The following is a 23,464-nucleotide window of genomic DNA, read 5'->3' as shown; positions in this document are numbered from 1 at the left end:
TTAGGATCCGAAAGAGCTGGTTCCTTTTAGTGAGCCGAGCCGAAGAAGCCGGTTCTCGACAAACTCTACTGACTTTACTTTTTGACTTCGTTCGACATTTACTTCAAAATACAGTGGAACCTCGGTTCTCGACCATAATCCGTTCCAGAACCCTGTTCGAAAACCGATTTGGTGGATCACTGAAAATCGTTTTTCCCATTAAAAGTAATGTAAAATCGTTTTAATGCGTTCCAACACCCTGAATGTTTACCAAGAACGTAAACATGAAGCTAACCCAGGCTAATCGTACGTTCGCGTTAGCGTAATCTTCCGTACGAAAGATTACGCTAACATGAACGTGTAAAGATTTAAAAAAAAGGATTATGAATAGGATTTCTTACCTTTGTGGTGGACGGTGGCGAGAGAAAAATCCTCAAAAGTTTTTCAACCTCTTCCAAAACTTGCGGCAGTTGCTTGCTTATAGCGCTAACTTCCTTAGCCGCATCACTCGATTTCACAGCCTCCTTATTCTTTACTATCGTACCGATAGTAGATTTAGCCATGCTTCATTCACTAGCAAGATCGGAAATTCGTACACCTCTTTCATATTTATCTATTATGTCTTTCTTAAAGGCAATAGTTGTACGAACAACTTGTCTTTTTTTCACCTGTCCTGCTTGCACCGACCTTCTTCGGAGGCATAATTAGGGGCTAAAACACCCGTACGCCGCTCAGCATCGCACCCTAGCGTACGGGCGTTTGAACTCCGATTTTTTGACCTAACAACGAAGCAAGAATTTCTCTAAATTTTTGGTCGAACACCGATTTGTCCGAACTGAGAGGCGTTCGAAAACCGAGGTTCCACTGTACCGCATTTAGGACACAACGTCAGGGGAACCCGTGTATTTTTACCTTCATGCACTGTAACTTTGACTCAAGTCGCTTGTTAATTAGTAATTTTGAGCCCTGATTTTTGTGCACTGGCTAGATTTTCTTGTGCGCTGAGAGCACGTGCGCAGCTTAGAGGGAACACTGGTTGCGAGTCTGATGGATGTAAGATAAAAGCAGATAGGCGCAGTGGGGGAAAAAAAAAAATCAATTTGAACTCAGTTGGGCATTAAAAACACATACTTAAAACGGCGTTCATACCCCTTTTATGGCCTAATTCAAGCACTTTTTAAAGCAACATTTGACCACTAGATGGCACCGTACTGTCCGACGCGAACAAAAACCAGTGCCAAGAGCACAGCGCAAGGCGCTTACCTGCTTATCGGGGGCACAAGGGATTTAGTGTCTTGCCCAAGGGCACTTCGACATATAACACGACGGAGCCGGGAATCGAACCTGCGACCTCTTGATCCCAAGACGAGCGCTCTACCTCCTGAGCGCATTTACAGCATTTCACCTGAAATTCAAGCACTTTTTAAACCTTGAAAAAGCAACCATGAAATTCAAGCATTTTCAAAGATTTCAAGCACCCGTACGAACCTTGTTATTGGAGAAAATGTTCTAGAAAAATACCCACAATCGGAATATAGTAAATCTTAAACAGTTTATGTCAGGGTCAGAACGGAAACAGGACCCACTTGCGTGACGTTTACCACAAGTTATCAGAGAAAATGTTCTAGAAAAATACCAACAATCGGAATATAGTAAATCTTAAAAAACAGTTTATGTCAGGACCAGAACGGAAACAGGACCCACTTGCGTGACGTTTACCACAAGTTATCAGAGAAAATGTTCTAGAAAAATACCCACAATCGGAATATAGTAAATCTTAAAAAACAGTTTAAGTCAGGACCGGAACGGAAACAGAACCCACTTGCGTGACGTTTACCACAAGTTTTATTGAAAGAGAGAGGATCCGATGTTCGCTGGGCGCGGGAAGCAAGTCGCTCTCATACTCGAACGACATACCTTTGAAATGACAGGAAAAAAAACAGAAGGATTGATCCATTTGAGTGAAAGGCTTTTTCGTTTTTATTCTCTCACTTTCGGATGTGGAGTTGAATACAGTTCATGACTTTGCCTGGCCAAATCTGTTTGTCGAGATGTAGAAGACCCAAAAAAACACAGATTTTAACTTTACAATCGGCCTTTTTTTCTTAGTTTTAGAAACAAATTTGAAAGCTTACTACAACCTAACACAAATGAGACCGTTAACCTCGGAATATATTAACGTTTTTTTTTTACAATTGTATTAAAAACAAGGATGTACGAAATACGTATCCCTCTCACCCGAAAGCAAGAAACGGACATTTACCAGAAAGATCCCACCATTTTGTCCCCGCCCACACACAATTTACATGCAGAATATTCTGTCAATTTCCTTTTTCTCTCCATTATTTCTACAATAAACACAGGGAGTCTTGGTCAACCGAGAGCTAGTACAAATACAGTTTACCGAGACACGTCGGGGTCGTTGGAACACCGATTCTTACGCACTGCCCCTTGAGATTTCGGAGCAGTTAAACCCAAAGCCAGACAATGGAACACGGTTAGTAGATGTGTTAGTCGAGGTTAGTTGTTAATATGAATTACCGTATTTTCCGCATTATAAGGCGCACCTAAAAGCCTTTATTTTTTTCAAAAGATGACCATGCGCCTTATAATACAGTGCGCCTTATCTATGGATCAATATTAAGTCGCAAAGTCTTGCAACTAAAGCAAGCAGCCGCCGACTAGATTTTTCCTCCGAAGGTGAAGTCGTCCGCGGTGTATGCTGGGATTTATATACCGGCGTTTCATTTCCTAACCAATGTGTCAATCATTATTTGAATCAGTCACTATTGGCTTAAGTTATTCAGAGGTAAAGGGGGCGGATCCTTTTTAATCATTTACAGGCTCGCATTGGCTAAAGGGGCGAAACAAAGCCTGCAATTGGCCGAAAAAGATGAATGTGAATCACACGTTGGGTTGCACTACGGCATAGAGAAAACATGTTTTACTATTCTGTATTTGTAAATATTTTACTCACGGTTGTAAGAAGACCATGGTTACGTATCATTAATGAACGTGATGGCTGCAAGAGAACTTAGGTGAGCTATGCGGCTTTATATTTTCCCGGTATCTTGTTTTTGAACGATCTTGATGTTTCTGTGATGAGTTTATTTATAAACTAAATTCAATTTAAAGTGTTTATTGTCATATGCACAGTAAAAAAAAACGTTTCCCTGCACAATAAAATTCTTACTTTGCTGTCCACACAGTTGCCAGCAAAAAATAAAATGGAAACTAAGAAATGTTTGTTTGGTGACATCGTATGGACACCGCATCCGCACGTGTCTATGACACGTATTTGCTTTTTTGCAAGCTTTCGGAATGTTAAGGGGGTAATAAATTTGACTGAACTATCTGACTGTTTTGTCGACGTTCCCATTGTAGCGCCTTATAATCCGGTGCGCCTTATGTATGGAAAATATAGGACCAAAAACTTTTTTTGAGGGTGCGCCCTATAACCCGGTGCGCCTTATAGTGCGGAAAATACGGTACTCGGGAAACTCAATCTTAACGTGTGGCAGTGAAATGTGATATAAAATTAAACTTCACGCGCAAATATTGGTCAAGACGAAGCGCACCAACCACCGATGAGTTCACTTTATTTGTTTGTGCGGAATCAGATGCAGGGTTGGAACATCTTTTTCAAGGCCAAATTCAAGCACTTTTAAGGACTTTCAATGCAGTGTGAATCCTTTTGTAGCTCCACAAATATACATGGATTTTTTTTTAGTCTTGTGTGTAGTTATTAAGATAAAGTATAGTATTATTAGATATATATATATATATATATATATATTTGTGGATCTGAACAATACGCGAGTAAATATGATAAAACACATCTCCCCCTATAGGTTTTGGGTAGAATGACAGTAATATGTAACTTCATTTTTCAGTTAGAAGTATTTCCCATTATAATTTACCACTAGGCAGGGTTGGGTAGGGTTACTTTAACTTGATTACTTTCAATGACTTTTGGATTACTCCAATACCAAATATGCTAATAAAAGACAAAAGAAACTCAATATGAATCAAATGATGACTCACAAAACGTGGTAAGCTTTCTCTCCTGGCTTTGATCTCTTGGCAAAACTAACATAAAATACGACAGAAACAAAATGAAAAGAAATCCAAACAGCTTGCCAACATCATTTTTGCCGTTCCATGTATTCCGTTACTCCCCAAGCCTGCACAAAATTGAGTCATTTTATTCATATTTAGTTTCTTTTGTCTTTTATTAGCATATTTGGTATTGGAGTAATCCAAAAGTAATTGAAAGTAATCAGGGTAAAGTAACCCTACCCAACCCTGCCACTAGGAAACGCTACCTTTGTTTTTTGCATGGTCCGTTATAAATTGATACGTAATGCTTTCCTAGTGCTATTTAGGTGTAGCATGCACCTGTCGTATAGAACCTTTCATAGCCTACGTCAGTCGAAGCTGGATGCAAAAAAAATACTTGCGCTGGTGAGAAGCCAGAGGAAAGGAAAGCTGATGTACCGACTAGCTTGTCGTCTTGGAGGAAAAAAAAGTTAAGTGATGGAGTTTTTACAAGATCCCAGCAGACAGTTGTGGATAAACCCATTAAAGCGAAGAGATTGGACCGAGGCACTCATCAAAAAAGCTCAGGTCTGTAGCATACATTTCAGATCAGGTAAGAGAAATTAAACGTTTATGGTTGTTGCTATCGAGTCTTTATTACTTTCGACATCGGCAAAATATTTTATTTTCTTAGCTTCGGCTAACTGTTAGCATGTAACCTAAATGCCATCGAGAGATGATATACATGAAAAATTAAATGCAACTAATTAATTACTCGGACTGCGTTGGCCTATTTTATTTTCTACGATGGGCATTCGGGCTACATGCTAACGGTTAGCTGAGCTAAGAAAATAAGCTATTTGCCGATATAACGAGTGATATGGACCCGATAGCAACGATCATAAACGTTTAATTTTTCTTACCTGATATGAATTGTGCGCTAAAAACCCAAGCATGTTTGATGAGTGCCTCGGTCCAATCTTTTCACTTAAATGCGTTTACCTTAAATCTCTTCTTTTTCTTTAAGAATGTAAGCTTTGATCGATAAAACTTTTTTTTACAATCGCCAACATTTTTTCTCCGGTTCTAGCACACAAAAACACAACATGAGGACAACTAGTACCATCGACAGCTTTCTTTTCCTTTGACTTCTGACCAGCGCAAGTATTCTTTTGCCTTCAGGCTAAAGCCCGCCAACGGGATACGTCACAATTCCATACAAACCAATGCCAACTGCTTTTAATCACAAGGGAAAAATAACAATAATAATTCAATTCATTTGGTCCCCTTTTGGAAATGTCAGTGCTGTTGCAGCAGAGCGTGTGCCAAATGACTAATTTATTCCCAGGCGGTCTCCTATCCAAGTACAAACGGGGCCTGACCTGATTTATCTTCCCGAAATAGAGTTCTCTCAGGGTGAGAAGAACCAGAGAGCAATGTCTGCGTCATTTATAAGCAAACATGGCACCATTCTCTGGCATTTCACCCAAAATTCAAACACTTTTCAATCCTTGAAAAACATTACAATTCAAGGATTTCAAGCAACTGTACGAACCCTGACGATCTTTTCAACGACCCAACAGTGTTTGTTATCATTTCCAGGTAACAAGTAAAAGCGCAACAGTTGACTGAGCATATATTTTCTTGAGTTTGGTGCAATGCTACCAAGATAATGAAATATGTGCGCGTTAAAATTTCATTCTTAGCTAATAAACCATCTTTGATAACAGGGGTTGGGAACATTTTTAAGTTAAAAAAAAGCCGTAATTCCGTTCCAAAAGCCAATTTCTACTGCTCACCAAATCAAATTGCTCTGGGTGCTTTGCTAGAGTTTTTGGGTGTTTGTAGTTTGTTCGGAGGATTTTTTATAGATTGATTAGTGAGTTAAAGCCCCAAAAAGTTCTGAATATGTGACACCTTGATTCTAAACTGTAGTAGGGACTTTACCCTAAATAAACTGGACCGAACCAATCCTACTACTAGCGTTACGTCGACTATTCACGCACCAGTCTCAACATTTCTAGAATTTTTGTCTCAGAGCCATAAAGACTCATGAAAAGAGCCTTACCTGCCCGTTTTAAATGAAATAATTGAGTGCACAAATTCACCGCATTGCAATCCTAATCTCTGTAACAACATTCGGACAAGCTACCACTAGCATCAGGTTTGCTCAGGATAAAGAATTTGCCTTAAAAGCAAATGTCAACGCTCAAAGAGGCGAGATTAGATTTGCTGAGAGCTCAAATTGCTGTCAGGCCACGAGAGCATCTGATGGGCTTTCATAAACCTTTTGGTGGTGGTGGTGTATCATGCCATTGGAACGGGCAAATTAATAACAAAACACATGGAATTGTGGGGAAGGACCAAAGGGAAAGCTAAGACTTATTTTGTTGCCGAGGATCTCCCGAAGTTCCACCCCCCAGCAGTTTTTCTGGGCTGAGGTCCAACTCCTCATCCGCTTGGTCTAGTTCACTTTGGTCCAGAAGCTCAAAATCTTCTTCCTCGGTATAAACGAGCGTATCGTCGCGCGCGTCACCTCCGACGTGGCTCTCGGTTGACGTCGGGTCCTCGTAGGGCCCTGGCGCGGATTCAGAGGCGGATCGGGTGAAGGACTCTGCGATACCTGGGGGGGATTCGTGAGGGAGGAACTCCGCCAGGACGGGCTCCTCGCTGGCTTCGCTGGAGCGTAAAAGCGCAGACAAAGTGTTTTGTACCACGGTAGAGATGGCCGTGCTCACGATCTCATGACTTAAAGCCTCGAGTGACCGCTGAGCACCTGGGGTGACGGGACTCCCTTCCTCTCCTTCCTGACCCGAAGACGCGCCCGTCTGGCCTTCAGAAGGTCTCCCGTGGCCGTTGAAGTGTGTGTTGACAAAGTGTAGCGGAGATGCGAGGTGTTGGATGAGGAGGCTCGCGGGGCTCAAAGGTTCGGCCCCCGCCTGGGATCTGTCGCCTTGCGAAGGAAACCGGAGGAGGTTTTGCTCCAGAGATGGAAACTCTTCAACAGACGGGAACTCTGGTAGATCTCGCAGATAGGGTTCCTCTGGGTCACTGTGTAAGTGCTGCTGATCCAGGTCTGAACAGAGATGATGAACACCATGTAATGAATTTTTAAAGATATTAGTAACGTCAAACAGCTAACCCGTTGTATTTTTTACACTATAAGGTGCAACCCCCCACCCCATAAAAAGTATTTTGTCCTCTATTTTTCATACATAAGGCGGACTGGACTACAAGGAGCTTGAAATTGAGACTACAGTAAGAGCTACCACATATAGCCTGTACTTCCCAAATTCATTCAACACATCGACTGAGCAATTGGGGAAAAAACACTGGACCGTGTGTACAGTAAGATCAAACATCTAGTTGGATCCGCCCATCTCTGTCTGTCCCTCACCCCCTCATACCGCCTTTGCTTTGAAATGTGTCTTTGGTTTCAGTCTGTGCATATAACAATGACTTATCACCTCGCCTGGGGTGTTAGAATGTGTATGTCGTGCCCCATTCTGTCCGGAGGGCAATGACCTATCACCCTTCTCCCATTCTTTAAAGGACTGGGAAATCTGCATCGGCAACAGCATGGACCAATCGGCAGCAGCTTGGTCATGGGGCGTGAACATTTCATCGCCATGTGTTATAAAAGTGGGCAACCCTGGAGCCCCCATCGCTCTTTCTCCACACGATAGTAATTGGCAAGGAAGAAAGATCCATTCTTTGATTAGGCTAAATAAATTCATATGTGCACTATCTTCGTCGCCTGGTTAATCACATTTCTCCGGCTTCTGAATATGCTCCTACTGTAAGTGTTTAGATAAGACACATGAAGTTTCTTCAGAGTCAAGATTTCAGTGTAATCAATGTTGAAACCTGACAAGCCGTACACTTGAACCATATAAAAATGCAATGATGAAATAATCGCTATGTATCGCCGGTTAAAAATCGGTGTGGTGGGGGCGCATACACTTTACCACTAGCGGTACGGGTGGCACACAAAAACACATTAGAGCTTACTTTGTTATTACACTAATTTTACTCAAGGTGCCAGAAACACTGATTTGCATAGTACATTCTGATAGGTTGAGAAGTTTCTCCACCTGTGCATCAATAACCTCTCAGTTTAATAGATAGATACTTTATTCATCCCCGAAGGGAAATTCACATTTCCAGCAGCATCCCTTCGCTCAGAACAATACAATAATAAAACAAAAAGAATACAATATACAAATACCCAGTGTGACGTAATATGTATGTATAATCCATCCATCCAATATCTGGACCGCTTATCTTCAGTAGGATCGCGGGAGTGCTGGAGCCAATTCCAGCTATCTTCGGGCAGTGAGCAGGGGACACCCTGAACTGGTTGCCACCTAGGGACAATTTGGACCGGCCAATTAAGCTGACACGCATGTTTTTGGAATGTGGGAGGAAACCGGAGTGCCCAGAGGAAACCCACGCAAGCACAGGGAGAACATGCAAACTCCACACAGGAGGGTTCAATCTCATGACCTAAGAACTGTGCCGCACACGCGCTAACCACTGCTCCGCTGTGCTGCTGTATGTATAGTATTTTGTTGAAATACCTTTTGCTTCCATCTTTTGCAAGGTTAGTGTAATAATGAGATATGCTCTAATGCCTTTTTGTATGTCATCTGTACCTCTGGGGTCTAGTGAAAGTGTTGGCACCTCACCACCACATTGCGGGTCCGAATCCCGTTGCATACGACGTGTTGCGATTTTGGCCAGCAATGATTATCAGTTTATCCAATCGTTGCTTGAATACACAAGTCGACGTTAAAACCTCGTGTAGTAACATACACCTATGAATACTGTATGTGTTTCAGATTCAGAATATTTTCAAGACCAACGAAACTGCAATTGGAGCGTCTATTCATCCAATAGTTATAGGAAAAAAACAAAATAGACGGAATAAATAGCCATAAATAATCCAAAACCCATATATAACCTTATCAGTGTCTGAAAGTCATGAGAAAAAGTTAGCGGACGCTAGGGCAGACAATTCTGAAAAGTTAGCCTGCCCAGCCATAGGGTTGCCTTCCCCATTTTTCACAACTTGAAACACAGTAAGATGACTCATCGCAAAACAAAAATAAAATATTGTTGCAAAGTATTAATATATTAAAAACCCACAGAACAAATATATATTATAATATATAAAACAGAACAACACTTTAAAATGTAGTTTATTATAAATCTACTTATAACATTCATTGCATGGATATGGCATCATCGCTGTTTTCTATCTGCCATGAGTACCTGTATTGACTCATCTTCATTCATGCAATGTTTGCGTTCTGTCGTCTGCTACAAGCCACGTGAACTCCTCTTTCCATAATGCTTTTAATGTACGTTTACGTTTTGTAGCGTCATCAATTTTGTTCGCTTCTTTTGAATCTTCTGGGGCTGAGGATTTGGCTTGATTCCTAACCACTTCTCCATTTTTCTTGTGTTCTCTGTGCGTCTACTTTGGAAATTGATATGCTAATGCACGACCTCATAACGCTCGGGAAAGTCCGGAAGCAGGAAGTTATTCGATGCAGGGTTCTGATTGGCTGCCAAGTATGCAAATTGCAAACCGAACGGAAATTCCGAAATTTCCAAACCGAATAAAGATTTTAAAATCGGAATAAAGCAAACGTTTGATTTGGAAAAATAAATAAATAAATAAAAACGAAAGATTTTTTTCTTTCTTTATTGAAAAAGTTGTCGGCCACCCGGGCGGAGACGTTGTGTAAGTTGTACGCCCGACGTAAAAGATGGCACTAACCTAATGTCAACATTAAAAGTGCATGGTCTCTATGTTAAAGTGCAATTGTGTCAATCATTTCCCCCATATTCTGTGGTATATAAGGCGCACCGGGTTATAGGGTGCACTTTCAAATTTCTGGCCAATTTGGAGTTTTTCTGTACGACGGAAATACAACATTTCGGGTTTCCTCTCACACTGACGAAACGAGATGTTTTCTTTTAAAAATTTTGGCGGCCTGGGCATTGAAACGAACTCAGGCCTCGGGTTTAGGGCTATTTCTATACAGCTAGAATTCAGGGCGCAGTACCGTGTCGCAGTGGTTAGCGCGTGTGCGCAGGGTTGGGTAGGGTTACTTTAAGTGGACTACTTTCAATTACTTTTGGATTACTCCAATACCAAATATGCTAATAAAAGACAAAAGAAACTAAATATGAATAAAATGACTCAATTTTGTGCAGGCTTGGGTAGTAACGGAACACAACGGCAAAAATGATGTTGGCAAGCTGTTTGGATTAATTTTCATTTTGTTTCTGTCGCATTTTATGTTAGTTTTGCCGGAGATCAAAGAGATCAAAGCCAGGAGAGAAAGCTTACCACGTGTTGTGAGTCATCATTATATTCATATTTAGTTTCTTTTGTCTTTTATAAGCATATTTGGTATTGGAGTAATCCAAAAGTCATTGAAAGTAATCCAGTTAAAGTAAGCCTACCCAACCCTGCGTGTGTGGCACAGTTCTGAGGTCATGAGATCGAACCTCCTGTGTGGAGTTTGCATGTTATCCCCGTGCTGGCGTGGGTTTCCTCCCACATTCCCAAAAACATACATGTCAGGTTAATTGGCTGGTCCAAATTGTCCCTAGGTGTGACTGAGCGAGCGAATTGTCTGTCCCTGTGTGCCCTGCGACCGGTTAAGGTGTCCCCTGCCCACTGCCTGAAGAGAGCTGGGATGGGTTCCAGCACCCCCGCGACCCTTCTGAGGATAAGCATGCAGATAATGGATGGATGGATAGAATTCAGGACATGACGTTGACAAGGGCAATATTTACCTTCAGAGACATCAGTCAGTTGTGGGGTTGTGGCTCTGGAAACCGAGAAGCCGCCGCTCTCCAATATAGAAGCTTCCTCGTCGGACAACTCAGAGTCTGTGATGGCCATTGCGAGGGCTGTGGTTTTAACATCCACCTGAAAAAGAAACACGGAGTCTCATCACACAACTCAATGATCGTCTCGAGATAAGTTTGCCCCTGGGGGCTTTTATATAGACGCCACTTTGCGGGTTTTCAATGTGTGGACACAGATCTGATCAGAGCCACTCCTGCCATCTAATGGTGATTTATCATACTGAAATATTTCCCAGAGGCCTGATACTTACGGATGAGCTGCACCAAACACTTTTTTTTTTTTAAATAAAACAAAATAGATTTTTACATTTTGGCACTGAGGGACAATGCTTCTGGAAACATATTCATATATCATGGCACTGAATGATTTAACAGCGCACTAAAACATGAACAAACCAGTGTGGAGGGATCATAGACATGATTTTGTACAGTTTATGGAAGGCCTTACCGTTGGTGCAAAAAAGGAGAGCTCTTCCTCACTTTCACTCTCCGTTTCAGCTCTCGGCTCATCCCCTTCCTCCAGCTCCTTCTTCACTTCTGGGTAGACAAACACACACTTTCTAGACTTCAATCTTGGGACAACAAAAAGTCACAAAAAAGGGCTGTGCTGAAGCTTCTCTCAGCCTATGAAGATGCTCACTCCTCTTGTCATGCTTGTGACGCTCTGTCTCTCCTTTCATGCTGTAGTCCAGTTTCATCAGGATGGGCTCCAGACCGGTGTACATCCTTTGGATGAGTTCGTGGTACACCACCAACGGCCAGAGAATGACGCTAAGACCTGAAAGAATTCAGAGCAAGGCACGTGAGCGTATTGGGCCAACTAACTCATTCAGCGTTACAAAATTTCTCTCAAAGTGGGAAATTTTGTCCTGTAGCTATATATATCAGTGTCTGAAACTGATGAGAAAAAGTTAGCGGACACCAGGGCAGACAACTCTGAAAAATTGCCCAACAATAAAGTTTTTCAGAAACACAATAAGACAACTCATCGCAAAAAAACACCCATTGTTGCAAAGTATTAAGGATTGCTAATAAGAATATAACAGAACAACACTTTAAGTTTGTTATAAAGCTACTTCTAACATTCATTGCACGTATATGACATCGCTATTTTCTATCTGCCATCTGTATCTACCTGTATTGACTCATCTTCATTCATGCAATGTTTACTACAAGCCACGTGAACTCATCTTCCAACGATGTTTTCAATGTGCGTTTACGTTTTGTAGCGCCACAACTTTTGTTATCTTCTTTTGAATCTTTCTTCTTGGGCTGAGGTTTTGGCTTGATTCCTAACCACTTATCCATTTTTCTTGTGTTCTCTGTGGACCTACTTTGGAAAATGATATGCAAACGCACGACCTTACAAGGCTCGGGAAAGTCCGGGAGCACAAAGTTATTCGACGCAGGCTTCTGATTGGCTGCAGAGTAAGCAAATTACCAAACTAACCGAAATTGAAATTCAGAAATATCCGAAACAAAGATTTTGAAATTGGAATAAAGCAAACGTTTGATTTGAAAAAAAAAAATAAAATAAAATAAAAAAATATATATATATATATATATATATATATATATATTTCGTTCGTTTTTTTGTTGTTTTATTTTGTTTTTTTGGAAAAAGGTGTCAACCTCCGGGCGGAGACGTTTTCTAAGTTGTACATCCATGTTGTTTATGTTAATGTTTAAATCTAAGCTTAAAACTCACTTCTACTCTATAGCATACGAATAACCTAAACTTCTTATATGTAATAACTTGTGAAGCCCTTTGAGACTATTTGTGATTAAGGGCTATACAAATAAAAATAACTTGACTTGACATCCGACGTAAAAGATGCACGCCCAGGGTGTCCGGGCAGACGTTATTTCAGACACTGTATATATATCATTGAACCCATTGAACCCTCATCTTCCATTGTAAAAAATAAGTTTCTAGCTTCTACCATTGTTTAGTAGACACCTGTAGAACATTGCTTAGTTTCTTGAAAATACTCGATTCCAAGAAAACTTCTGAGAAAAAACGTCTTTTGGCGAAAGGATGTATTTCGAGCAGAACTTTTATTTTGGTGCTTTTTCTTTTGCATTTGCGAGACCGCCGAAATCTAAAGATTGCATTCTAAAAACACAAGGGCTTTCAAAATTAAAGTCAAGTCACATTTATTTATATAGCCCTTAATCACAAAAAAATCTCAAAGGACTACACAGGGTTACAATTACAAAATTACACAATTACCCGATCTTAAACCAGCAAAAAATAACATTTTATTGCAAAAACACTAAACTGATGCATGAATAATGCCTGAACTTTCCGTCACCATGGCGATCACGATCCATCTGACTAGATGTTGCGAATGGGACTTTGTGATCTTTTTTTTTTTAAATGATAAGCTCTTTTTACCAAAAAACATATCAAGGTGTTAGAATGGCCAAGTCAAAGTCCAGACCTCAATCCAATTGAGAATCTGTGGAAAGAACTGAAAACTGCTGTTCACAAACGCTTCCGTCCAACCTCACTGAGCCCGAGCTGTTTTGCAAGGAAGAATGGGCCAAAATATCAGTTTCTCTATGTCTTTTGCCTTTTACTATTCATCTATATCTTTGATATTCTCACCGCTAAGTGGGGCCGCCAACACCCTTTCATTCGCAGGAAAAAGGAAGCAGCACAAGCAAGTGGGGGCTTCTTCAATGTGTGAACAAAGCTCTGATCAAAGCCACTCCAGCAGTTTAATTTGTGACCTAACAAACTAAAATAATCCATAATTGCTAGATAGATTAGCTAGATTAAGATGGATTAAGATAGATAGATACTTTATTCATCCAGTAGGGAAATTCACACTTCCAGCAGTATCCTTGTGTTGAAAAATAAAATCACAAAATAAAAGATATAGAATACAATAATACCCAATATGACCTGTTGCTATAGAGTATTTAAATAGTGCGACGGAAAATACACAATGTAATAAAAATAGGGTAATATGCAGATGTGGGGGTGGGGTTTAATGTGGGCTTTTACTCTCCCGGGTGGAGTTAAAGAGCCTCATGGCATGATGAATCCAAAGTTTAGTTGTCAAATGGGACGAAAACACCGAAAATTGACGCAAACAATAAATCACAAAAAGAGCGAAGCAGCACCAAACCCTGTATAATATTCTTTTTTAATAAACCAAGGATAACATTTTTTTCCATTTTGTTACTCGATGTTTCTGAAAACGTATTTAGATGTTTCGGCATTGAATGAGTTCATCAAACTATCAGCAATGTCACAGAAAGATTAAAGGACTAAAACAAATGCTGAAGGTGACAAAGCAGGACTCACCTATGATATAGGAGATCATAATTCCTGGAACGTAATGTCCGACAAGTGCAAGTACAAAACAGCCGCTGCACATCATAGCACAGAACTAAGGAAGTAAAAAACACATTGAGCAATGACAGTAACAGCTTTTTCAAGATGGAAAATAGTAAATCAGAAGTGGAACAGTTCTGGAGGTGCACATGCAACCAATGTTCCCTCGAATTTTCCTTACGGGTCTGAGCGTTCACACAAAGTCGGTGAGCAGCGCTTGAAACAACAGTGAGCAACCATAATCCCAAGTGTGGCAACTAAGTCATTATCAAACATGTCCAAAACTTGACATCATGTTACATTTTGCTGAGTTTCCGGGAATGCAAAATTATTTTTCTCTTTTGAATGAATTGACTCATGTATTATTGCAAAAGTTGGACGGCCTACAAACGTCGTTTGTTTTTACAATTCTTTCACAAGATTTCCATTTCTTTTTTTCCTGATATATTTTGTCGCAAAATACTAACATTTTGGGGTTTTATTGAGTCGGTTGTAAAATACAGAACTGTACTTAATCACATCTTTTAGTGGAAGTACAATGTTGGCAAAAAGATTCACTTGATATAATTGGAAATTATTTGAATGCAACACAAACTTTTTCTTCTTTTTTTCCGTGTTTTTTTCTACCTTTTTTTTAATCCTTAAAAAAAAATCTCATTGTGTTTATTTTTTCCGAGTTGTTACTTTTTTCTTTTTGTTTTCTATTTACTTTTGTCCTACATTTCTTTCTGTTCTTTTTTTCTGGCTTTTTTCTAAAATTCTCATTCTTTTTTCTCTTCCTTTTGTTTCCTTTTTTCTCAGCTTTTCACTACTTTTTCATTTTGGTATTTTTTCTTTTTTGTTCTATTCCCCCATTCCTTTAAGTCATTTTGTGCATCATTTTACATAATATTTGGTCATGTTGGGATTTAAGAAGCAAAAACAACCTGAAGAGCCGTTTTGGACCCGAAAGAGCCGGTTCATTTTAGTGAGCCGAGCCGAAGAAGCCGGTTCTCGACAAACTCTACTAACTTTACTCCACTTCGTTCTACTTCAAAATACCGCATTTAGGACACAACGTCAGGGGAACCCGTGTATTTTGACCTTCATGCACTGTAACTTTGACTTAAGTCGCTTCTTAATTAGTAATTTTGAGCCCTGATTTTTGTGCGCTGGCTAGATTTTCTTGTGTGCTGAGAATGTGAGAGCAGTGCGCAATTGCGCACGCGCGCAGCTTAGAGGGAACACTGCATGCAACCATCATTTTGACTTCGTAAAACCGATACTCAAAACGGTTTTACCTTGCCGTGATGGAGTTGTTTGTACTGGAGCGTTTCGTTCAGGAACAGACAGCATGTCAGGTAACTTTCTGCCAAATGGTGACTGAGCTCGGGAACACTGAGCAGACGCTGCTTGGTGCTCATTGATTCGCTGCAGATAAACAATAACATTGAAGGGAGACATTTGTGTTCAAGAAATATACAGGCACAAGTCATCCGTGGCACAGAAATCATCTCCGCTCCACAATAGGCTTACCTTTGAATGGGCATGACCTCAACACGAGGAACTACAATAGGCAGAAAAAAATATAGGTTTAGTTTTATACATATTTCAATTGGAAACACGTTGTACAGAGACCCCCTAGCTACTTTGCGCTTCAGTTATTGCCGATTCACTCCAATCAATGGCGTGCCTAGGGCTAGCATAGATCCAACAGCGATCGTTTTCAGACGATCGGAACTCGAGGCGGAAGACAGCTTGGGCTGCCGATTTAGGTCGGCCATCTTTCTATCACAGTCAAGTCAAGTCCTGTTTATTCGTGACGCCCTTAATCAAAGGGCTGCACAGACCACAGACTATTATGACACCATCACCTGATCTAAAACCGACATGAGGGCAAGGAAAAACTCAAAAACCTCAACATGAGGAAAATAAAGAAACCTTGATAAAGGACAGTCTCAAAGGGCCGCACAGACCACAGGTTATTGCAAACCACAGAATATTATGACACCATCCCCTGATCTAAAAGCGACATGAGGGCAAGGAAAAACCTCAACATTAGGAAAATAAAGAAACCTTGATAAAGAACAGTCTCAAAGGGCTGCACAGACCACAGACTATTATGACACCATCCCCTGATCTACAACCTACATGAGGGCAAGGAAAAACCTCAACATTAGGAAAGTAAAGAAACCTTGATAAAGAACAGCCTCAAAGGGCTGCACAGACCGCAGATTATTGTAAACTACTGACTATTATGACACCATCCCCTGATCTAAAACTGACATGAGGGCAAGGAAAAACTCAAAAACCTCAAGTCAAGTCATGTTTATTTGTATAGCCCTTAATCACAAGGAGTCTCAAAGGGCTTCACAGACCACAGATTATTGCAAACCACAGACTATTATGACACCATCCCCTGATCTAAAACCTATATGAGGGCTAGGAAAAACTCAAAAACGTCAACACTAGGAAAATAAAGAAACCTTGAGAAGGGACCGCACATGAGGTCATCCCCTTTCCAGGATGACCATGCTGCAATGGATGTTGCAATAACAAATATTTATCTTGTCAACGTAAATATATAGGTCATTCGTAAGCTAGAAAATACAAGTGTGTTTTAAGCTTAGATTTAAACAGTTCCACTGAGGTTGCAGATCGAATCTCAAGGGGAAGAGAATTCCACAGGACCGGGGAGAATGCTCTCGAACCTGAGGATTTCTTCTTGGCTCTTGGGCCATGCCCATGTGATTCATACGCTCGGACAGTGTTTTGTATCAAAACCCTGAATACAGTGGCCCAAACCCTTTACCATACCAGTGATGCTTTGCCTTCGCATAGTTTACAGTCGTCGTTTCTCAGTTGAGATTCGTAAATTAGCAAATTTTTGTTTTATCTTTGAGACTGATGTCCTCAACTGGAGAAGCAACAGTGCATACAATGGACAGTTTTGACCATGAAATAGGTTTCCTTGATTTTTCTTACCAGTAACGGTGAGAACCTTGGGCTTCCATCTCTCCAGCAGCATCAGCCCCAGAAGAGACACACTCAACAGGAAAAGCGGACGAAGGGAAGTGGAAGACAAAAGCCTGCGTGAAGTAAACGATGAACACAATTGGCGTTTGATTCAAAACAGAGCGGTTCTTCCAAGAGATAACCACCCTATCCTGTCCCATTACACAGTGCTCCTACTGTCAGGCACATTTAATAAATATTAAAGGACAACATTTGGAACTTTTTTACTCGCGGACACCACCTCCTGGCTTGTGTCATTATTGCAGCCTCTGTCAGCTCGTTCATGATCAGGGTTCCTCAGAATTTTTCCATTCGAATGGACGACTTTTTAAGACCTTTTCAAGACCACACCAAGAAAAATTCTGGCATACAGATGCACCAAGGAGTGACAAACCCCAGTTACGGCTCCTGATCAAATAATAATTATATTTGGCTTACCAGTAATGTTGACCATAGTTTCAAATAAATTTGTACAAAAAAAAAATCACAATTTCACTAAATGATGACAGTAGCCTTTTGGCCACGTCGCCCTTGGCTTTCAGTGATAACTTTAGTCCACTCTATTTTCGGCATGGTGACTGTAACTAAGAAAAGGAAAGTTGACTGCGAGGGCTGCCGCTTCCAGGACAATTGGAAATTCAATTGCTTATTTATCAAAATCCCAAACAACAGTTTGTTGTTGATAGGAAGGAGTGGAGAGGTGTTGTGAAAGGGTAGTGGGATTGTGGACGTGTTCTAAAGGATGGGCAGGGCACCCGTATGATGCGGCAGGGGTAAACCAGTGAAAGCTGTCGGGCCCTGCTGTTGAAAAGAAGAGTGTGTTGTGTCACCCTGACCTAAATGATGTGGCCGCTTTCTCGTGTCCCCTTTCATCTGGAGGGACGAAAGTATGACCAACTTAGGTGCCGAGGGGCCTAACTTGTTTAGGTTGGCCATGGTCCAAAAATGTTTGTGTGTGTTTTGTTTTTTTTGCTATTTTTTCCCTTTTATTTTCCTTGTTTTTGTATGTTTGTCTTGCTGTCGGTCACCCCTCTTGAGGGATATGACCAAGGTAGATAGATAGACAAACAACCGTCTCTGCCTGATTTGCCAAGATACTGTGGCTGTTTTCAAAGAAAATATTATCAAGAGGCACTGCCAGACCAAACATGCCGACTACCAAAACCTAACTGTGTAAAGGTGAAGCAACTGGAAGCTTTTCTCACGGCACAGTTGTGCTTTTTCACGAGACCCCGAGAGTCAAATGAAATGCTACTATGGCGAGTTATGAGGCCGCAGCGCTGATTGCCAAGCCCTGCAAATTTTTCTCAGAGGTAAAGACTGTTCAAAGAATGCTAGGCTGAATAGGCGGCCCTCACACATGTTCAGCTGACCAAATTTGGCCCCTAAAGCCCGTGCCTGCTCCAGGTCCTCTTAGGCCCTGTGCAACAGGCGAGCGGGCGCAAATTTAGGTGACTGTGTGGGGGCGAACAGAAACCGTTTAGGTTTGCGTTTACTCAACTTCACTCAGTTCTCTTCTTACTTTCACCATTTTCATGCTACACACAAATGAAAACAAAAAACTGCAGGGACGAACATGACGTCACTCTCCAGCACTCCCTCAACCCTTACTACTTAATGTGTTCCGACCCAAACAGCTTTGCTAAAAGATCAAAGTTCATAGGAGTGGTGGAGGTCTTTGAGCTCAGTTTAGCATTGTTAACACATGTTTAATAGGGCTGCTACAATTAGTCGATAAAAATTGATATTAGGAATAGTCTACAATAATTTTAATTGTCGCCAGATATGTTTTTCATAACAAAATGAGGACATCTTACAAGACTATAATCTCTGCTGAGAGTCGCTCATGTGCAATAGTGGTTCTGGCCAAAGCGCACATAACGCTGCAGGAAGGGAATGGTAAATGGTGTGCATTTATACAGCGCTTTTCAGGTCAATGAAGACCTCCCAAAGTGCTTTTACAATGTGCTTCACAATTGCCCATTCACACACACACTCACACATCAATAGCGGCCATGCAGCCATGCAAGGCGCCTACCTGCTTATTGGGGGCATTAGGGATTCAGTGTCTTGCCCAAGGACACTTTGACATATGACAGCCAGGAATCGAACCAAAGGCACATTATATTATATTTCTTCTTGACTACTGTTTCAGGTTGTGAGAGTTTATTTATTTTACACTGCAGTGTTACCCACACTTTATATTGTGTTCATTGTAAAAATACTTGAAGTACAGTGGCATATGTCTACTTGAGTAATTGTCTGGCTAGAGATTGTGATTTATTCCATAGAGTGAAACTCACGTTATACCGTTTAAAAGCAATACTTGAAGTACAGTAGCATGTGTCTACTTGACCTCATGTTGTGAGAGTTCGGTTACATTTATTAAACTCAATTTATATTGTTTACTGTTTATTTTTGTTGCAATTCAAGTGCAGGATGAATCGGTTGCTATGATTCTAGGATGAAAATGGTGAAAGTAAGAGATGGACAGCTTCAAATTCAGTCCAAACAACAACCCAAACCCCCAAAAAGATAAAAAAGGAAGCGTATTCGAGGACGCACATACTCGCACGCGCAACCAAATGAGCTCGACAGCGGCTGCAATGATGATTTCAGCCAGGAGATGGCGTCAGCAAGTAGAACATTTTGAAGTGGGACTCCTTTGACAGCGAAAACAAAACTGAGTTAGCTATTACGGTAATTGTTTGGCCGAATCAATCAACCCACTCGGTGTCAATGCAGTTTGAGAAATATGGCGGCTGTGTCGATACCTTATAAACACCGTGCTAGCTAGCATTCGGCTAAACATGGGATTAGCCATGCTATCCCGACATGCATATTCCTAATTTATATCGTGTAGTTTCACATTTCTTCAATATTTACAAGCTTCTATTTAACACAGCGAGTCGCTTCGTTTTGGGAAAAGTCTCACCAGAATAACGTGTTTAGCGTAAGCGCCACCGTGACGCTATAGAGCGGCCTCTCCCACACCAAGAGCCGCTGAAGCCACAGCAGAGCGGGTTCGTACGGACACAGCCAGCCTTGAAGGCGCTCACGCAGTCGCTCGAGCTCTGGGTTCCCCTCCGAAGCCCCGGCGGGGAAAAAGGCCTCCAGGCCTACCGAAGAGGAGGTGACGGAGGGGCGTCTTGGTGACTCCTCGCCACTCGCCATGTTTCTTTGCGCCACTTTGTTGTGTTGTTTTGGAGATCACGGGGCGTCAAGTTAGATTGCAGAGACCAGCAATACTCCGGAGATAAATAACATCCGGTTGGGTTTTCAAAATAAAAGAAAGTTGTGTTGGCCCCGGTCACTATTATCATTCATTCATTATCTGCACAGCTTATCCTCAGTAGGGTCGCGGGGCCGGTAACTATTAGTTAATAAATGCTGAGCTCTACTAAATAATTCGGTGATTATTAGTACTAAAAAACGAGGGGGAAAAAAAGAATCACCTTTTCCTAAAAAATTTTTAGTTCGGTGGATCCGTTTTGGATTTTAACCCCCGTGTTGTTTGACCTCTTTTTTTAATACGGACTATCACACCAATGTTAATTTTTATTTAAAAAAAATCAGTCAACACATTGACAACCAGCTCCGTTTAATATTTTTATTGAAGTTGTAAAAGTATTTTTTGTTGTTTTTCCCAGTACTACGCTTTATTACAAGGATAGAGTAGATTTAATCCACATAGTTTACTGTAAGATGGAGGGACTAAAAGGGGATGGGTAGTTTGAGGTGTCTTTAAAAATGTTCAAATTAAATACTTTCTCTATTAAGTATGTGTTAACAGTACCCAAGAGCCTCTCTCTGTGTCTCTCTCTTTCTCTGTCTCTGTCTCTTTCTCTGTCTCTCTCTCTGTCTGTCTCTCTCTCTGTGTATTTCTTTCTGTCTCTCCCTCGCTCTCTCTTTCTGTTCACTCTCGCTCTCTCTCTGTGTGTCTGTCTCTCTCTCTGTGTCTCTCCCTCTCTCTCTATGTGTCTTTCTCTCTGTCTCTCCCTCTGTTCACTCACTCTGTCTCTCTCCCTCTGTATCTCTATCTCTGTGTCTCTCTCTATCTCTGTCTCTCGCTCCATGTCTCTCTCTCTCCCTCTCTCTCTGTGTCTTACTCTCTCTCTCCCTCTCTGTTCACTCTCTCTCTCTGTCTCTCTCCCTCTGTATCTCTATCTCTGTGTCTCTCTCTATCTCTGTCTCTCGCTCCATGTCTCTCTCTCTCTCTCTCTCTCTCCCTCTCTGTGTCTTTCTCTCTGTCTCTCCCCCTCTCTCTGTTCACTCTCTCTCTCTGTCTCTCTCGCTGTCTCTCTCCCTCTGTATCTGTGTCTCTCTCTATATATATCTCTGTCTCTCGCTCTGTCTCTCTCTCTCTCTGGCTCGCCCCCTGTCTCTCTCCCTCTCTCTGTCCCTGTCTGTTGATTTGTCTCTCTCTCTCTCTCTCTCTCTCTCCTTTTTCACCAAAATGTGAAACTATTTCTCGCGACCATTTTGGTTTTTTTCTCTCGCTTTTTGTTGTTGCCGAATGAAACTGTGGAAAAAATATATATACTATTGCACGAAACTGTAAAAACATGTATACCTTGTGAATTATATTTAAAACATTTATTTATTGCACTACTGTTACAATGAAGAGCATTATTATTATTATTATTTAGGACAGTCTTTCTAATTACTACATTGTAATTATTTTTTTCGCCCATTCATTCTGATAGTGTTTTATCATTTTTGTCTTAAGTCTTTATATTCAATGTTTTACCCTGGAGCGCCACGTCTAATCTCATACCATATTTCACTACGTTGATACCAACAATAAAGATAATGGAATCAAGCCTCGTGATAATAAGGTTACAATAGCGATGATATCTTTGGTTTTAGGTAGTTTTAATGTAGTTAGAAAAACAAAAACAAATCGGTTATTTCTCTCTTGATATCAGTCGTCTTGTTGCTATGGCTACAGTTGTCCACTAGATGCCACCGTCACTCTTGAAGCTTTTGAATCCTTTTTATTTAGCGTCCCCTAGTGGTAAAACGCCTCATTGTATTAGGAAAAACAAGAATGATTTTAAACAAAAATACATGGACTATCGTATAATCATGCATTTTTTAAAATACTTGTAGGTAGAGAAATGTGTGTTTTTTATTGAACATAGTATAAGGCTCACTTAGAGGGAGCTGACATGACCATCTGCCATCTTGCTGCTACAGGTACCCTCAAAAACGTCGTGAAAGGCTGTGTAAAAATAGAGAAGTGGAACGGTGTGGTTTGGTTCACTTTGAATTATTATATTCTTGTTTGAGCTTTTCGGTTGCACAATACAGCGACATCTTGTGGTCAAATATTACTCATTGTTCCATTAAGAATGCCATATCCATTGTAACCTGATCCCTTTGATTGTATTTTTATTTTATATTATACATGAATTCTTTCATCATGAGCTCAGGAGGTAGAGCGCTCGTCTTGGGATCAAGAGGTCACAGGTTCGATTCCCGGCTCCCCTGTGTTGTATATGGAAGTGTCCTTGGGCAAGACACTGAATTCCTAATGCCCCCAATAAGCAGGTCGGCGCCTTGCATGGCTGCATGGCCAATAATTGGTGTGTGAGTGTGTGTGATTGGGTGAGTGTGAAGCACATTGTAAAGCGCTTTGGGAGATCTTCATTGACTTGAAAAGCGCTATATAAATGCAGACCATTTATTTTTCATTTGTTTGTTAATGCAACATCCATTTCTGTCTGGTCACCTCATGAGCAGTCCCCTCTCAAGGTTTCTTCATTTTCCTCATGTTGAGGTTTTTGAGTTTTTCCTTCCCCTCATGTAGGTTTTAGATCAGGTGATGGTGTCATAATAGTCTGTTGTTTGCATTAGTCTGTGGTCTGTGCAGCCCTTTGATACGCTTGTGATTAAGGCCAAACAGATAAATATAACTTGACTTAAGGTTTTTGAGTTTTTCCTTGCCCTCGTGTAGGTTTTAAATCAGGGGATGGTGTCATAATAGTCTGAAGTTTGCAATCATGATCATCATAATGATATGGGGCTGCGTGTCAGGCAATGGCACTGGAAGATGGCTGTGGTCAAATCTGCAGTTGACATTGTCGACAGCTTTCTTCTTCTTTCAATTGAAAATTGTTTGGGGGATGATGAACTCATTTTCCAAGAATACAATGTATCATGCCATAGAGCAAAAAGTGTGAAAGCATTCCTTGGAGAAAGACACATCCAGTCAAT

General features: G+C 41.0%; 1 protein-coding gene across 1 annotated transcript; it reads right to left on the bottom strand.

Annotated features, from left to right (window-relative positions):
- Nucleotides 1–5,102: 5,102 nt before the first annotated feature.
- On the bottom strand, nt 5,103–20,526 carry retreg2 (reticulophagy regulator family member 2). Its single transcript, XM_088330422.1, has 9 exons — nt 20,181–20,526; nt 17,216–17,319; nt 15,767–15,797; nt 15,532–15,661; nt 14,222–14,306; nt 11,546–11,683; nt 11,354–11,442; nt 10,831–10,966; nt 5,103–7,093 (listed from the first exon to the last, which is right to left on the bottom strand). Exons 1-9 carry the CDS (start codon nt 20,417–20,419, stop codon nt 6,393–6,395), a joined length of 1,653 nt encoding a protein of 550 aa, XP_088186548.1. The 5' UTR covers nt 20,420–20,526; the 3' UTR covers nt 5,103–6,392.
- Nucleotides 20,527–23,464: the final 2,938 nt, after the last annotated feature.

The sequence above is a fragment of the Urocampus carinirostris genome, chromosome 3 (assembly GCF_059441175.1).
Source record: "Urocampus carinirostris isolate Australia breed hairy pipefish chromosome 3, RoL_Ucar_1.0, whole genome shotgun sequence".
NCBI classification, from domain to species: Eukaryota; Metazoa; Chordata; class Actinopteri; order Syngnathiformes; family Syngnathidae; genus Urocampus; species Urocampus carinirostris.
Note: the sequence above shows the minus strand (reverse complement) of the source record. Positions and strands in the feature narration are given on the sequence as shown.

Bases quoted from the DNA above. Each gene is read 5' to 3' on its own strand.
- retreg2 (XM_088330422.1), bottom strand. From the start codon at position 20,419: ATGGCGAGTGGCGAGGAGTCACCAAGACGCCCCTCCGTCACCTCCTCT. The intron at 11,684-14,221 runs GTGAGTCCTGCT...GAATTCTTTCAG, and splicing joins TATGATCTCCTATATCATAG to GTCTTAGCGTCATTCTCTGG. The intron at 7,094-10,830 runs GTAAATATTGCC...ATCTCTGTTCAG, and splicing joins ACTGACTGATGTCTCTGAAG to ACCTGGATCAGCAGCACTTA.